Consider the following 16,370-nt stretch of genomic DNA (forward strand, 5'->3'; position numbering starts at 1 on the left):
ACATGGAGTCCGTGGACGCAGGATTTCTAGCGCAAAGATTCCAACGTGCAGACCGGTAATCCACAGCCCGACACTTTTCTTATTACCTGTTGCCTCTGAATACCGTAACAAGATCCGTTCTGGGATAATGTTTCCTCTGCCTTCTGAAACCAACTTGAGAGGTTAGATGGTGTTTGCGACTTGGTGCAGGATCACGGGAGGGGATGGGAAATCTCCCCGGGTAAGGAGGCTTACTGATGTGAGATCGACCCCTCTAAGGCAGCATCAAACTTCAGTAAACATCAGTGCACTTATTGGAAAGGTCATTTGGGTGAATCTAGTGAAGCTGTTTTTGAAAGATATTGCTGATTAGTTCTAATGCACGTAGTTCAATATAGTAATAAATTAAGAATTCCTCCCAGAGCTGAGGCAAGTAGGTGAGTGCTCTTTGAAAATTTATCACGATATTAACTGCGATAAAAACAAATTCCAAAATGGTCGCTTATTAAATTGAAATTATAACCGGTACTCTTTTACCCTAAGAAAGCCGGGGGTGGAATCTGCACCCCTCGACTTTTTTTTCCAGTATCTCTGCTGTGCATTTTTTCACAAGTTGGACCTTTAAGAGTTGTCAGAGTAGCTCTTTGCTGTCATTTGGACACCATTTTTCAAAATACCGAACATACCGTTCTCGTGCAATGCGCATTTGTCCGAGACGGATAAGCCAAAATTTGTACCCTTTCCACTTCGGTTCGGGGGGGGGTGGGTTGGAGAGAAATCCACCCCTGGCTGTGAGATTGGTCTAATAAACCAGGCTATTTGAAGGTTAAGACAGCCGTGAAGCCTGATCGTATTTCATTCCACTGGTAATGATCGTATTCATACATACCTCCTCAAGATCAGCTCCGGTACATTGTATTTTCTTTAACGCCAAGGATTGCAAGCAATCTCTAGTCCTTCCTGTAGACCCAGCGCAGATTTTCGAACGGTCAAAATTGGAGATGTGCGATCGTGCTCAGCGGAAGCTTTCGGATGATAACTCGCTCAGTTTGTTCCGCCCCCATTTCTTTATTTAAAAAGATTCTGTCCCAATCGAAATGTCTGTCCCTATCAAATTTTTACGTCCCCAATTTGGGTTTCAGAACAAACCACAAAAACCTGAAAAAGGATATCACGTTAAAAAGGATGTACTGCCATTTGTTCACCCTGAACCTTAAGTTTTGAATATTTGATTTTGATTCAGTAATTTTTATTCATAATGTCAGAAGTCACTGAAATGATGCTTTTAATTTATTTTGGTATTCTGTAATAACCCTGAAATCTGATGACAAAATTAATAGGTTCTTCGAGCATCATTTAAGTGGGGAAGGCTTCTATAATTCATTAGTGTGCTGAGGACGTTGCGTATCCATAATTAATTGTCTTCGTTTGTTTAGTCACAAGTGTTTGATACATTCATCATTATACACGTTAATCTTTAGTTTAATTTGTCTTGCATCGAGTATTTTCCGCACTGCACAATTGCAGTCTTATTTGTGCAGTGGTATTGAGGGTTTTGTTAAACCTCATATCTTTGAAATCGGAAGTAACATGAGATTGATGAAACAGGATCGGAACTGTGGGGTTTTAAGTACGTTGTTGTCTTCCGGTTATTTCTTAAAAAGCCACAAAAAACGAACAAACAAACAACAATCTTAATGCAGATGAAATGATTTGATCAGCAGGCATCCTATTGTTGGTATTCATTGTGAGTAATTTCTCCTCTGTGTAATCTAGAGGTCGTAGTTTGGCTGGAGAGAATGAGTTAGTTTGCCGTTTGATTCCCGATCCGATTTGAGAGTGCTTCAGTCTCTGTGGTCGGCAGTTGGTTTCCAAACAGCACATCGATATTTGGCCTGATTCTGTCTGGATCTGGAGGCACATTTCCGATGGTTCGACAATGATCACACCGTAACGAGATGGACGGGTCCCCCGTCACACCATGTTATCAAATTCGAGGCCAATGTTGAGAAGGCGGAGCTTGGCCCAAGGCCTAGCAAGCCAGTGTTTGACCAGGCTAACATTTTAGCCAAGGGACGATGTCCTCATCACATTGTCGGTCCCACAAGACGCTCCTCCCTCAACGCCAAAGTTAAAGCGTGTATCCTTCGCAGTTGTGAGAGTCAGCAAATGTCCCCACTTGCCTCTAAATCTCTGTGTTCATTGGAGATCCCTTCGGGGGCTTTTCACAGCTTGATAAAAAGCAACGTTCTCGTCAGGGCATTCAGGACTTGTTGACATCCCAACACCTACAAGCGGCTGCAAAGCTACATTTACCGTGAAAGGCATTTTAATGGAAGATGTACTTTTGCCAAGCGTGAGTTTGTCTTCAGTAAGAATGACTGCCAAACAAAGCCCATGTTTGAAAGTCCTTGTTAGTGTGGCAGGGCCAGAAATGATTATGTTGTTAAATACACGTTTTTACAAAGTATTAGTACCCCCTTTAAAAATGGTAAGCTATATTTTAGAGTTCTTGGTTTTTTTTTCTAGTAGTGTGCCCCCCTGTTTATTTGTTTAATAAAGTCCCAGCTTCCCACTATATAGAGTTGCCATATGGTCTGGCCACACTCGGTGTAGCAGATCAGCAGAGACCAGTCACCTTAACATGTATTGTTCCTCCTAACTGGAGTGTGGTTTTCTGCTTGAGCCCTATTCTGCTAGAAGTCAGTGATTGAAATCTGAGTGTAAACTCATGAGGTCCAGGATGTGTTCGGTTTTGATTTTGGTTTTGGTTTCTAGTCTTTTGGTTTTAAGTCTTTTAAGTCCTAAGTCCCTTTGCTGTTTTGCATTTTTCCACTTTTTCCATCAATAAGTTCTTTTTTTTTTTTTTTTTTGGTCCTTTTTAAAGTCAAATATTGGTGTCTGAGTCCTTATTAATTCAATTTCCTGCAACTTTTCCTTCACAGATCCTTGGTTTAGTTAGAGTTTTTGTTGTTTTGCAAGTTCCTTATAGTGTGTCATTTTCCCCCGTTACATTATAATTGCTTACAATGCGTAACATTGTTGACATTGATTGGCTGTCAACAAGCAGTAACATGAAGACCAAGGCCGTGTTTGAAATGGGCTTCCAGAGCTACGGGTTTGTCTGATGTCAGCGCGTCCCCGCTCGACCTACCTCTAGACACCAGAAGCAGATGCAGCTTAAAATAAGTACTGTATACACAGGGAGCTGCACGCGTATTTTTTTTCTAAGGAGGGTTCGGGACAATTATAATATTAAGACCCGTACGCATGCGTATTACTGTGAGAAATCAGCATTCGTGATATGGACGTGGTTGAAGCTACCAAAAGTAAAGTGGTGGCTTTTTTACCGTGCTAATATGTTTTTGAACAAAACACGAAGCTATGGAAGACTAGCACAGCTTCGGTCTTTGATATTTTTGTCGCAAACATTCAATAATTTCAGTGCACCACATAATTTCGATTATTGCCCAAGGGTTTACGGTAGTGATCAGTGGAAACAAACTCTTGCAGATGGTGTATATGTCCAATGTAATGACCTCTTGGAAGCGTGAATTAGTGGCTCAATATTTTTCAAGGTTCTTGGCCGAATGGCCGAATTGGATAGTTTATGTACATATACATTTTTCAAGTACAAAGCTCACTGGCGATTTAGCAGGACCAAACCTGACGGCATTGTATCAAAAAACGTCATTTTCTGCAATTTCGTCCTTGTGCCCAGGTGGTTTCCTGTGCAAGTGGTAATTGTATCCTGGCCTCATGCTCTTCATATGAATGACCTAACATCTCAATAAATATTAATATTTTGAATCCCCAATCCCTTCGGTCCCCATGTATATATGCATGTATATTTAATCAGTTTTTCATATGCCACATGGTTATGTCAACGTCGCTGTATTTACAGAGTTAAGTTTTTGTTGTACAACAGCAGTAAAAAAGACACATTTCACAGTTTGATAAGCAATCTTGGCATTTTTACTCAATTTTAAATTTGTATACCTGTGATTATAGAATAGGATTGCCATTAAACTTTATGTCCAATTCATTTCAACTTAGAATGACTAACAATAAAACAGCAAGTAAGTCCAGTGCCAGGTAAGACATATTCCCGGATTCAGATGATTGCTTATCGCAGAGTATGAATAATGGTCTGTTGGAATGACAACCGTAGCTATTCAGTCTAAGGCTGAGTCAAGTCAAATAACTGAATATTCGTCCAATCGGATAATACTAGGCTTGAAATGGCTTAAGGCAGACTTTGTTCATGTAATTCATGTTCAGTCATTGCTAGAAACATAAAAAGTCCAGGTCGCCTTTCCAGTCGGGTTTTATAGGATGAGAATAATCTTTGGAACGTCACGCCGTATCAAATTAGAGAAACAACGCATAAAGTACAGGTCTAGTGATATTTCACAGGGACACAGACGGGTTGAGATCACGTGGTTGTACTTGGCGCCCGTTAGACTGCACAAATTACTCTAGAGATGAGGGAAAGGATATGATTTATGAATAAATTACCAGGGACGTCAAAAATAAATTACACACAGTGGTCGTTGAGAAAGAAGTGAGGGGTCTACTTTGGAGGAATGAACCAGAGAAAGTCAACAAAAGAGTATGTAAGAAAATAAGAACATTTTCTCCATCGGGATATGAACTGCTGAACTCCATGATTTTGATGAAGAATCGTTTTTTTTTTCTTACAGACCGTTTCATATGGCAGACCCTGAAGGCCCTTGGTACTTTACATTTTCCCACAGGGAAAAGCTAACCCTCTCTGGTCATTGAACTTGCCAAAAAGACAATAAGGAACACAAGGAAGCCTGCCAGAGAGGTTTCAAATGACTTTACCTTCGTTCATGACAGGAATGATGGAAATCGTTAGGACTGTCTTTTATTTTGCATATCTTTCCGAGGCGCTTTGCCGCGATCAGTTGAGTGTGACTTCGCCCACGCAATACTCTTGCTGTTCCCCAGCCTTTTGGCGCAGTTGACTTAGCGTGATAATATTCGGCAATGTTGTGTAAATGTCCGATTATCTGATGTCGAAGTCATATTTGGTCAGTGTTGAGTGTGATCCAACCAACAGTGCTTTGTCCTCTGCTGTCTCCGGGACTTGTCCGGTTTACGCGTTTTCGAAAATAATGCACGCGCTAGTTAAATACACAATTAACATTTAATCGGTTTTATGGGCAGAGCGATGATATCATCCCTGTCCCTGCAGCCGATTGGCTCGCACAGTCCGTGGCCCGACAACCTCATCAATGCTCCCCATGTGGGCAGTTTCACTCACACTAATCTAGAAACCATTCTCGTCATTTTGTTCTCAATTTTCCCACCGCCTCCCTCTTCCTGCCGCACTCTGATTTCCCCTACAGGGATTCCTGAATCTTCAGTTTTTCTTTGTTTTCCTACCGGGCGGCGGGGTTGGCCCCACATTATGGCTTATTTTCGTGTTTTAGCATGTTACTCATGTGTAAGAAGGAAGTTGTCATCTTTTAAAAACTCTGTACAAGTAATCACACTTAACTGAAAAAAAATCAGTCAAGGTACAGTTCGAAAACAAATGGACTTGGTGACCAAAGTGCCTGAAGGACGCCCTCTTTCGGACTTCGAGTTGAAGATCAAATTAAGCCCCGTTTCAGGCCTTCTGGAGGCATTTATTTTTCTGAAGAAGTCAAGATGAAAGTACGTGCTGAGAAAAAAAAGACATTTCCTTGTGACCACAACCGCTATAGAATGAAAGAATAATTTATATTAATATCAGCTGTATTGATAAACTCGTAAAAACGTCTGCTGATGTAGAAATAATATAACAGTTGGTATTGTAAAACAAACTGAAGAAATAATATTACAGTTACGAGTAAATACCATTATCAGATAAAACTGAGTGTATCTTGAGGTGTACAGTTCTTACTTCCAACGTCATGCGGAACATGGATCCATTTTGGATCAGTATAACGTTGCACAGTGGTTTGTCAATTCTGCATCCATTTCATTGGTATATTTGTGGTATTCATGCTTTGATTTGTTAACTGTTTCCCTTTATGTCACAGAATGCATAGCATGCGTATTTAAAGTATCCATATAAGCCGAGAAAATGCATAATCATGTTTCAATTAACCTTATTTTCAATCTTTTCTTTGCAAGGTAAGGGTACTTTTGGACTTCGGGGTTTTTTATGCTCACGCCGATTTTAATGTTCATTTGCTAAACTGTGATTTTATCCAGGCACTAAGCCTCAATGTTGCAGTGATTTGTGCACTGCTGGAGTTTTCGTAGGGCAGTCGGAAATTCCGTTTCCTTGGTGACTTTTTGTTTTGAGTAGTTTTAAGGAGCAAGTTTCTGGAATTTAAAATTTGAACATTCAACAAACACTTGAACGCAATATCAGTGTCTTCTCCGATTTCCATCACTACGAGAGCGCCCTCACTTGAACAGAAAGCTTAGACAATTTTTAATGTTTATTGAAACATAAAGTGAACTTTTTTATACACACCTAAAGCCAAAAGGTTGTCAAACAGTTTTCATACATAGCAGAAAAAATTGTACAAAATTGTGTTTAAAAAAGTAATCCCATGGACCTCTTCAATTGTTTCCGGTTTGCAGTGTGGACAGATGTATTTTGGAGATTACTTCAGGTGCCATTCTCATCTGTAATTCCATTCTCGAATTGGCAATTTTCTTTTGTATCAGTTGCACATAAAGTGAATTAAGCATCTGTCCTGCATCCTCTTGAACCAGTGTTTGGACTGTCGAAAAATTGCACTCTGGTTTTCTGCGGTTCTGTCCCCCCCCCCCTTTTTGGGGGGTAGATAGGATGTTAGTGGTTTAGTGTATGTAGGCCTACAGTTCCATTCGCTATGAGTTTCTCTGATACTCCATTCAAGTCTCCGCCAGTTAACTACACCGTGGCATCGAAGCTCTGGTAGGGTTGGAGCACCTCCGGTATTCTGCTCTCCTCCCTCAGGACGGGGATAACTGAGCTAGAATGTTGCACTGCTTGGTGTATGACATTGCCAGAGAGGCGATCTTCCTCCAAGTCTTGGGTGATAAGTATGACGGTGCAGAGACTGTTCCGGATTCCCTCAGCGTAGGAGCTTAGCACCAACATCCCGGCTGGGAAGTTGCGGTCCTTGATGCACCCCCTCAAACCGGTCTTTTCCAGCTCTGCCAGCATGTACTGCTCTACCCAAAGCAGCTGACTGGCCGTGTGTATGACAAAGAAGTGGTAGGGAAGTTGCGGATTTGGCGACCTCTCAGGCTGACTTATCGTTGACCTCAAAGCACAGTCTGTTGTTAGACACAAGTTAACCAGCGAGCTGATGACAGCAGCAAACCTCATCTTCTTGATTAGTTTCCACACATACCTTGAAGCAATTCTCAGATTAGATGGTAAGAAACCTACCAGTGTTTCGAGATATTCTGATAGTCTTTGCGCACAGATGCCAGTGTATGTCTTGATGATACCGTTGAATACTTCCCTGTCCATAAAACATTGTACAACAAAACTTCTGAATGGTTTCTGAAACCAAAGCCGAATTCCTTCAATCGATGACCGATTTTGCTCACGTTTCTGGGTTGCGTTACGGAACATGGTCTTTAACATCAACCTCATGGCACCCTCTGTGGTCGGTATATTTCTTAAGCCTCCGGCCCTTTGTTTCGGTTTGACATTGGACAATTCTGGTAAATACAACAAAAATCCAGACACAACTTCTTGAAGTATTGGAATAAAGGCCTTTGAAATTAAATTTAATACATAACAATAGGTTCTTTAATATGTTGTTAAATCGTGTTAAACTAAATGAATGATTTGAACAGAAATCATTGGAACATTCTGATGCTTTAGTTGTTATGTGCTAAAAAATAGTTCTCTAATAGGTTGCATGACAAGTGCATATCAGAACAACAAAATGGATATAAAATTCAAAATCTATTCATTGCCAGTTGCCATGCTTAACGATTCGTAGCGGAAGTGAAAGGCGTGTCACGCATTTTCGCCTATACATTTGGCTAAATTGAGTACGGAGGGGATAATGCTATTTCCAACGCACAGAGATGTAATGGATGGGCGCACAAAAGGGCAACGGATCATGGGATATGTTTATACGTATACAGTACACACAGTATACAGTACAAATGTACATGTATAATTTGGTTTACACCCGTGCCCAGTGAAGCGTGAGTCGACCTAAATGTGATGTGACGCAGCGTGTATTGAGAGTCAAAATCCAGCTAGTATCTCTTTAACTGTTTCGCCTTTCGTAGGCAAATATACCTAGTCGCTATACTTGAGCTCATTGAACGCCATGATTCTTTCTGCTAGCCCCCCCCCCCGAAGTTGGTGGTAGTCAAAGACAAAATCATGCAATGGCTTAATTGGGTCTGACCAAAATCCAAGTGCACGCACGAAAATCTAGCGTGAAGACAATACGAAAAGGTGTCATGTGAAAGTCATCTTACCGGATCAAACACTCAATAATTGTAGACTCTCTGCTTCACAAAACGTCAACTTGTCATACAGTCCGTAATATTGGCCTTTTCACAAGTAGATGTGGGGAAGGTTAACGTCCTTCACTTAGTACTAGATCTGTCCTTCAGCTACAGCTAAAAATATCAGTTACTGGGAATTCCCAGCGCTGTAAAATGGCATGGTCTATGGGCATAGTTTATTTACAGTCTAGTGAACAAACAGAATCGCTATCCATCGGTCATGTGCCATGAAGGATTCTGGGTACTGGGCTGTGCTAGAAGGGGGACAACCAATATCACCCGTTTCTGCAAACGTATATTTATGTAATTTCCTTTCTCCAGTAAATGATATTCTACCTTCTCCGTCAGAATCAAGTGATTATGTTTTGTACCTGAATGCAGTTTCTAGCGGGAAAGTGCAAATGAATTTTACTTTCGGTGTATCGTTCCTTTTGTGTTGCATTTGTAAGCGCACAATTTGCAGTTGGGTTTTTAAATGCATCGTGGATGAGCGTCAAAGGATGTCAGTCGCAACGTATAAAATCGAAAGTTCTATCATTTTTAGATTTTGACTGTCTTTCACCAGTTTCGTGCATAAGATTTATGACTCTCTGTTATCATTGATATTGTTTTTCTTCACTCCTTGTGGTACAACCTGTGATAAACACTTTGGGGCAAGGGGAGATTTCATCGATTCATTCATTATCTGCCCCAGTTTTCTCTGAACACGAAGCACTTCAGCTATAATATTGAGTTAGCTAATTGTTAGAATAATGAATTGAGTAGTTTTTAATTAAGACAAAGAGACCAATTTAGTTTAGAAGCTTGCTTCCTCTTCATAAAATATTATCAAATGTATTGTAAAGTTTGGCTTTATTCCTAACAAATTACGTGTAGGCCTGTAGTTAAAGGGACCATGAAATAGAAATATTTTACAATATAAAAGATGCCAAACAGTCTTCATATATTGAAAATGGGTACAGAGATACATAAAAAGTGCTCCTAAGAAAAATTCGTTTCTTGGATCCTTTAAGGAAAAAAGATTTTGGTATTCTCTCTTTACATATACACAGCATAAATGTAGTTGGTTTGTTTAAATGAAAATTATAGACTTGAAAGTTTTCTGAGTGAACGGTCTGATCAACAAAATAAAAAGACCTAACAACAGTGTCTACGAAAACATCCATACGACACCCAAACTGTCTTTCCAAAGCCGTAAAGAAAAATCTCCTTTTTTTCAAGTGTTATGATCGTTTGATGTTAGGGAGAGAGAAGTTTTTGGCCAGCTTGTGGCGGTTAGAATAAACCACTGGAAGACACAGGTATCATTTGTGTTCCGTTGAAAATTTACTTGCCAGGATGAATGCTTTGTATGTCTTAGTCCATTGACCAGTGATAACAGATAAATACACTTGGACAATTGCTGGTATTCGAGTGATTTTTTCGTGCCGTCAGTCAAACATAAAAAATCGCATCCATTATTTTGAGTTATTTTGCCAATTCCTTATTCTAGCATGTTTTAAGTGGAATTGCTACATAGACATTAACTTTGGCTTACATTCATGAAAAATTCATGTTCTTTTATTTACAGATGTGAAGTGATCGGGTGATAGTGACTTCTGGTTTGCTAACCCTTTGTGGACAATCTAGTTCGTGCCACTTCCTGTAAAACACCTCATATGTGTATTTAATGACCCGGTCGAACTAACAAAAAATCATCTAGAAATTCTTTCTGCAACAACTCCCTGGTTCAATGGGGTCATTGTTGCTGAACTTCACACAAGCCGTCATACTTAATGCCCAGTCTAGGCTTTAATATGCCACAAGTCACTATACCGTTTTGTGTGATAAATGTCAGCTTTCCTTTTATAGTTTGACAAACCCCTTAAAACATTAAAGGGATATTGTTCATTAAAGAAAAATTACTTTTTTCCACTTCCTTTTGCCCTGGAAGTAAAGGCCAAGAGAGTTTTTGTGTCTGCATCAAAACACGTTGCCAAAGTTTCCCAGATCCTAAAATTTAAAAGTGTTATCTCATGCAATTTAAAATGATAGAGTTAAAACGTTTCTTTTAACCACTATTTAAAAGTAATTCATTATACAGTGACGTCATGGGAATTTCATAAAAATGTGAACATCTATAGGCACATGTTTGTCTTAAGTTCTAAATGCTAAGGAGTGAGAAACTCAGTCTCCAAAGAGTGAGTCCCTCATAAAAGAATGTCAAAACAGTAACTGAATAACCGAAAACCTCTCTAAAAGAGTGAAAACCATTAAAAAAGAGTGAATGTAACTCCAAAACTGAGGTAACCATTTAAGGGACACTTCTTGGGGAGTGATTTTTACTCTTTGGAGTGGTTTTCACTCTTTTGGAGTGTTTTTTACTATTCTTATGTGATGTAAATGACATGCCAATGAGTATTCATACTACTTTATGCTGATGATAGTGCTCTCTTGGTTTCTGACAAAAACTCTCATGAAATACATGTAGGAACAGTTGTGCTATGGCTCATTGACAACAAATTATCTTTACATTTGGGCAAAACAGAGTCTATTCTGTTTGGGTCTAAGGGCAAATTGAAGAAAGTAGATTCATTTGCAGTAAAGTGCAATAGAGAAATGGTTTAATTATCTTCATCTGTTAAATATGTAGGAGTTATTCTAGACCCTGTTTTAACTGGTGAATGCATTGCTACTTCAACTATTAAGAAAGCTGGGGACAGACTGAAGTTTTTATACAGACAGGCCAATTTTCTCAATGAAAAATCACGTAATTTTTGTGCTCTGCGTTGATTCAATGTCACTTTGATTATTCATGTTCATCATGGTACTCTGCATTATCCGTAAGACTGAAGAACAAATTACTGGACAAAAATCGTAGGGCTCATATTGGTCAGAGAAAACTTGACAGACTGGGGTTACTTTATGTTCAGGATCGGGTGACTCAATTGAACCTCAATCATGTATTTAAAATGGTCCATAACTTAGCTCCCAAATATATGCGTGATAATTTCACCTGTGTTTCTGATAGATACTCTTACAATACAAGGCAAAGTTTGTTTAATTTCATTGTTCCAACTCACTCTAGAAGAAATTCATTTTCTGTTACAGCTGTTAAAGACTAGAATGCACTGCCGTCTAATATGAGAAGCATCTCCAGTCTTCCAGGGTTTAAAAAAACAAGTAAAGTCATATCTATCACAAAATGCCAATCAATAGAGAAATACAGAAATGTAGTGTCTCTATGTAATAAGACTGATTCTTGATTAATGGGAAGGGAATGAGTGATATCAAATGTTTTTAATGCATTTGATTGTTTTGATTTTTGTAATGCATGGAAATTTGAATGTGATTTTAATCAGTAATTAATGAAATAGTGGTCGATAAGTGGATTGGTAATTTACTTGCTTTTCATGTTTTGTTTGTTATGTACAAGTGTAAATTTGTCCAAACTTAAGGGACCCCGATGGAAGTAAGCCCGTGTAATTGGCTTTCTTGGGTTATCCCAGAATGAATCAACCGTGTCCGGTTTTCTCTACGTATATGTACAATTTGTTGATTGATTTCTGAATAGAATAATAATGATAATAATCATAATCATGACCCAAAAATAATAATACTTTTAACGAAAATCACCCATTTAAGAGTGGGTTTTTCACACTTTTGCATTCAGAGAGTATGTGAGATTTCTCTCTTTCGAAATTAACCTAGTTTCAAGCTTCCATTAATATTAGAAGTAAAGGTCAATTTTTGTCAAAATTGAAAATATACTGCTGCTGAGGAATAGCTATACGTAACAGTCCCAAATCCGCTGATTTCAGTGTGATTTGACATACGCCCAGAGGGTTAGGGTTAATCACATCCCACAAGAAACATGTTTTGTTTGTTTTTTTGTGAGAGACGAGAAAAAGTTTAGTTGTAATTTAGCTGACCGAATTTAGTCACAGTTTGCGGTAAAAACTCGCTTCTTGCTTGAAACCTAATGGTGTTCTCTTGTATTCACATCTTGATGTCAGAGTTGATGTTCATGCGAAGTTTCAGTCTAATATTTTGTACAGTCTGCAATAATATTTCCAGAAATGTCGTCCAGAAAACTACGACCAAGGAGAAAGCACCCATTCATATACCAAGCGATTGGGCTCAGCCCGATCACCATCACTCGAATTGAAAACTATCAACCATCCCAGGCAACATCAAGTTTAACCTGTTGCTCGATACTTCTCTTTAACAAAGCCCAGTCTACAACACCTGTTGCATCAAGGTAAGCGATGTGTTTAAGCTCTGGGGGCATGCCTGTGGCTTCACGTAGAACAGGAATCACTAGGGGACTGCTGTCAAGAGCCATATACATAGCGTCGTGGGCATCTTTATCTTCACGGAAGTCTGCAGTGATGACTATGATGGTACAGGTACTTTTTTGGATGCTGTTCACGTAGTTTTTCTTCTTAGGTTTGCCAAGGATAAAGTCACGGTCTTTAATGCATCCCTTAAAACCGTCTTCTTCAAGTTCCTCCAACATGCAGTATTTTACCCATTCCGACGCATTGCTGCTGTAAATCACAAAGAAGTCATACATCAGACCCTTTTGATTCAGTGGTTTTTCAGGTGCATCCCGAACCTGCTGCTGAAAGCCATCTCCTGGTAACGGTGTTGGAGGAGACGGCGTTGTGGTACGATCTATCTCTGACAAAGATTTGGCCGCAGTCCGGACGCTTCTGTCGGGGCTGTCAAGAACGTTTTCCCCTGATGGCCCTGCAAATGCCCCAACATCCATGTCTAACTCCTCTGTAGACTGGAACGTGTCAAACACTGTCCGTTCAACTTCCAAGCCTTGTGACTCAGAGTAGCGTTGGGGTCTTTTTGGTAGAACAGATTTTTCTTTGTCGCCCCTGGTTTGAAATTCCGGAACAGAGTACATCCGAGAGGCAGCATGCTGTCGTTGTCGACTCGTCTTGTCAGTCGCTGCCAGCTCTATGATTTCTAGGTACGAGTTGTATTTGTTACTGTCACAGAACTGGGCAAATGACTCCCAAAGCCCTGCAAGGTCTTTTAGTTTTTTCAGTGGCAACAAGATGAGATCATTGGAAAGACAAAACTCAGCTGCCTTGTAAAGCCAGTAGACCATATGACGGAGGAATTTTTTGTTTTCAGAGAGAGTTGCGTTGTCCTTGAGGATGTGGTGGAACTCTGTAACTAAAGAATTCCCGCCACTCCCCATGACCGAGTTAGTACCTATTTCACACTCAAGGGCCCGTCGGTAGCACCCTAAAGCCGCCTGGTGCTCTCCCATTTCACAGAGACAATCACCTCTCAGCTTGTGATTTTCTGCCCTATTCTTACCATCTTGGCAGATCAGGGCTTTGGCACAGTATGTCAGAGCCAGCTGCAGGTTGATCTGTTTCTCATTTTCCTGCTTCAACTCACTGTTTTGGTCCATTGCTTTGTAATAAAGTACCTCAGCCAAGCACTTAAAATGCCATGGTGTTGACGACTTTTTGAGAACAGTTCTCAAATCTTGTTCGGCTCTTTGGAGGAGGTTAGAGGCTGGCTGTTTCTTGTACTTGTTAAGCCAAATAGTTGCTCTCACATAATACGCATGTTGGTTGAATTCAGTTTTGTCCCATTCAAGAGACTCGTTGACCATTGACAAAGCCTGTGTATAATTTCTGTTTCGCTGATGGAAAGCTGCATACCTAGCAAGAATTCTTGCATCTTGAGGTGAGATTTTCATAGCTTCTTCGAAGCACTTTCTTGGCTCGGAGACGTATTTTCTCATATTTTGAGGTATTGAAGGTAAAAGCTGAGGTGACTTTTTAACCTGTCCGAAGAGTTCTCCGAGATGTCGCCAGCCCTCACTCACCAAACTGCAGTCTCGACTTTTTCGGACCAGTGACGCGAAGTTCTGGACAGCTTTCTCAAACCACGTTTTCTCCTTATCCTTCATTGATTTATCGTATTTGCATTTGTTGTAAATTTTGTGGCAGGCCATTCCGTTGACTGACAGCCAGTCTTCTTCTTCATTTTGGTCTATTAAATGTCCGGCAAGACGAATGGCCTGATCGTACAAGTCCACCGACTTACAATACCGTTCAACTGATACCGATTCCCAAAAAAGTTCAAAAGAGTAGGCAAAAGCTTGTTCAGCCAGACTGCGTGCTCGTAACTTTTTGCTCCTTTTCTGAGATCCTTCGGTTCCATCATACTTAATAAGAGCAGCGATCCTTCTCTCACAGTCCCTTGCCTCTGGGTATCTTAATAATCTCTCACACATGTACTTACGGTTTGCAAGAGCGTTCAGGTTATGAGGGTCTTCTCCCTCGGACAAAATTTTGTCCAAGTATTCGAAAGCTTCTTCCAATTGACCAGTTCGGAACGCCAGCATACCAAGGAGATTCCTGAGGGCGTGCCGCTCGGGTCGCTCTTTCTTCATGTCAAGAAAGGCACCTCTAACTTTGAACACGTAATCAGCCTCCTTGGCCTCGATGTGACCTTTATTCATTGTCAGCGGCAGCAAAAAATGACCAAATGCCTCTGCAGATGACATGGTCGCACTGCCCTGTTGAATTAGATACATGACAACGATGAAGAGCAGTTTTAAATCTGCAGTGTTTTTCTCTACATTTCATGTTAATTTCGGAATACATTTTTACACATGTAACTGTTTGTAGCAGACTTTTGGCCATAGGCCGTATTTCACTAGTACTACATAGCTTCAGTTAATCTTAAAAACAATTACAGCTTTTCAAACTCGTCAAGAAGGCTAATTTGTATTTTTGCGTATTTTCAATCGGTGAATGTGTGTCTTGGGGGTGCACTACTTTGCGCTTTACGGTGACACGTTGTCACTGGTAGTGGACTAGAAACAAGTTTATTATTGCGTGCGCCTGGGAGTTCCCGTTTCTTTAGCGAATGAAAAATAAGGCTGTTTCCAAATTGATCGGCTGCGGCTTGAAAGTACATTCGCCTTTTTGGCTAATGGCTGCAGCCACTATCATAGACTCGTGATTAATTGCAAGCCACAGCCAAGTATTCGGGCACGGCGTAATTTAATATTTCGTCCCTGGGTGAAAGCTTGCCAACACCATCAATGAAAAAAGGCATATATCTTGAAGGATAAAATTTTGTCCTATCCCAGCATTAATCTTTTTTCATGGCAATTAAAGACACAGTAATTGGTATACGGGGCTTATTGAAACAAGCTGCATATGAATTTGAAGTAAACTGGTTTCCGTCTTCATGCAACCAAGTTACAAAAGTAATTAAAATCATTTCAAATGAATGACTGATTTACGCAAACCTTAAATGCTCAGTGTGTCGGAAGCTTTGCAGCGTACCGATAAGGTACACTCACAATGATTTTATTGCCGGTTCCCTGCCGCTTAAACTTACAACACATTATTAGTAATAAAGCTGATATTTAGAATTGATTTAACAATTCTAACTTCATCTCTAACACATCAACTCAGTCCTACTAATTATAAGTACTCACGGATTCTTCAGTTTCGTGGATCATATCGGGAGACAGACAAGCTCTGGAAACGTTCTGTGTGTTGGTATGTTGGGTCTGTGGGACCATTGAAAAGCGCAGTGATAGCAGGGCAGCGAGGACCCGCCTACATCATACATAAACAGGTTGTTTGCAGTCTCGCTACATATCCCCTTGACCTTTGCTGTTCTTTTGTTCAGTAGCTCCCGACAACACAACATATGTGTGCATTTACTAGCGTGACTTTACCGTGTTATATTAGCCCCATAAGTGACAAACACACTGTTTTCGTACAGGCCCAAGGTGAGAACAATGGTATTGAGATATTTCCAATGTCAGAATGGGAGGAAATCACCACATGTATATCAAGGTAAAAAAGATTTTAAAAAATGATTAAAACCCACGGATTAACAAGACAGAAAACCAATCCACA

General features: G+C 40.1%; 2 protein-coding genes across 6 annotated transcripts in view; one reads left to right on the forward strand and one right to left on the reverse strand.

The window, feature by feature from the left end:
• garnl3 (GTPase activating Rap/RanGAP domain like 3) overlaps nt 1-16,370 on the forward strand; it is a 151,908-nt gene that overhangs the window by 19,476 nt on the left and 116,062 nt on the right. The gene's annotated exons all lie outside the window — the stretch shown is intronic.
• On the reverse strand, nt 9,291-16,056 carry LOC110975803 (tetratricopeptide repeat protein 22-like). Its single transcript, XM_022228594.2, has 2 exons — nt 15,941-16,056; nt 9,291-15,007 (listed from the first exon to the last, which is right to left on the reverse strand). The coding sequence occupies exons 1-2, from the start codon at nt 16,025-16,027 to the stop codon at nt 12,626-12,628; spliced, it is 2,469 nt and encodes an 822-aa protein (XP_022084286.2). The 5' UTR covers nt 16,028-16,056; the 3' UTR covers nt 9,291-12,625.

The sequence above is a fragment of the Acanthaster planci genome, linkage group LG11 (genome assembly GCF_054643075.1).
Source record: "Acanthaster planci isolate LZ-2023a linkage group LG11, COTS_SCS, whole genome shotgun sequence".
NCBI lineage: Eukaryota > Metazoa > Echinodermata > Asteroidea > Valvatida > Acanthasteridae > Acanthaster > Acanthaster planci.

Excerpts from the sequence above, each read along its gene's own strand:
- LOC110975803 (XM_022228594.2), bottom strand. The coding sequence starts at position 16,027 with ATGGTCCCACAGACCCAACATACCAACACACAGAACGTTTCCAGAGCT. Across the intron at positions 15,008-15,940 it reads TCCACGAAACTGAAGAATCC|GGCAGTGCGACCATGTCATC; the intron begins GTGAGTACTTAT and ends CTAATTCAACAG.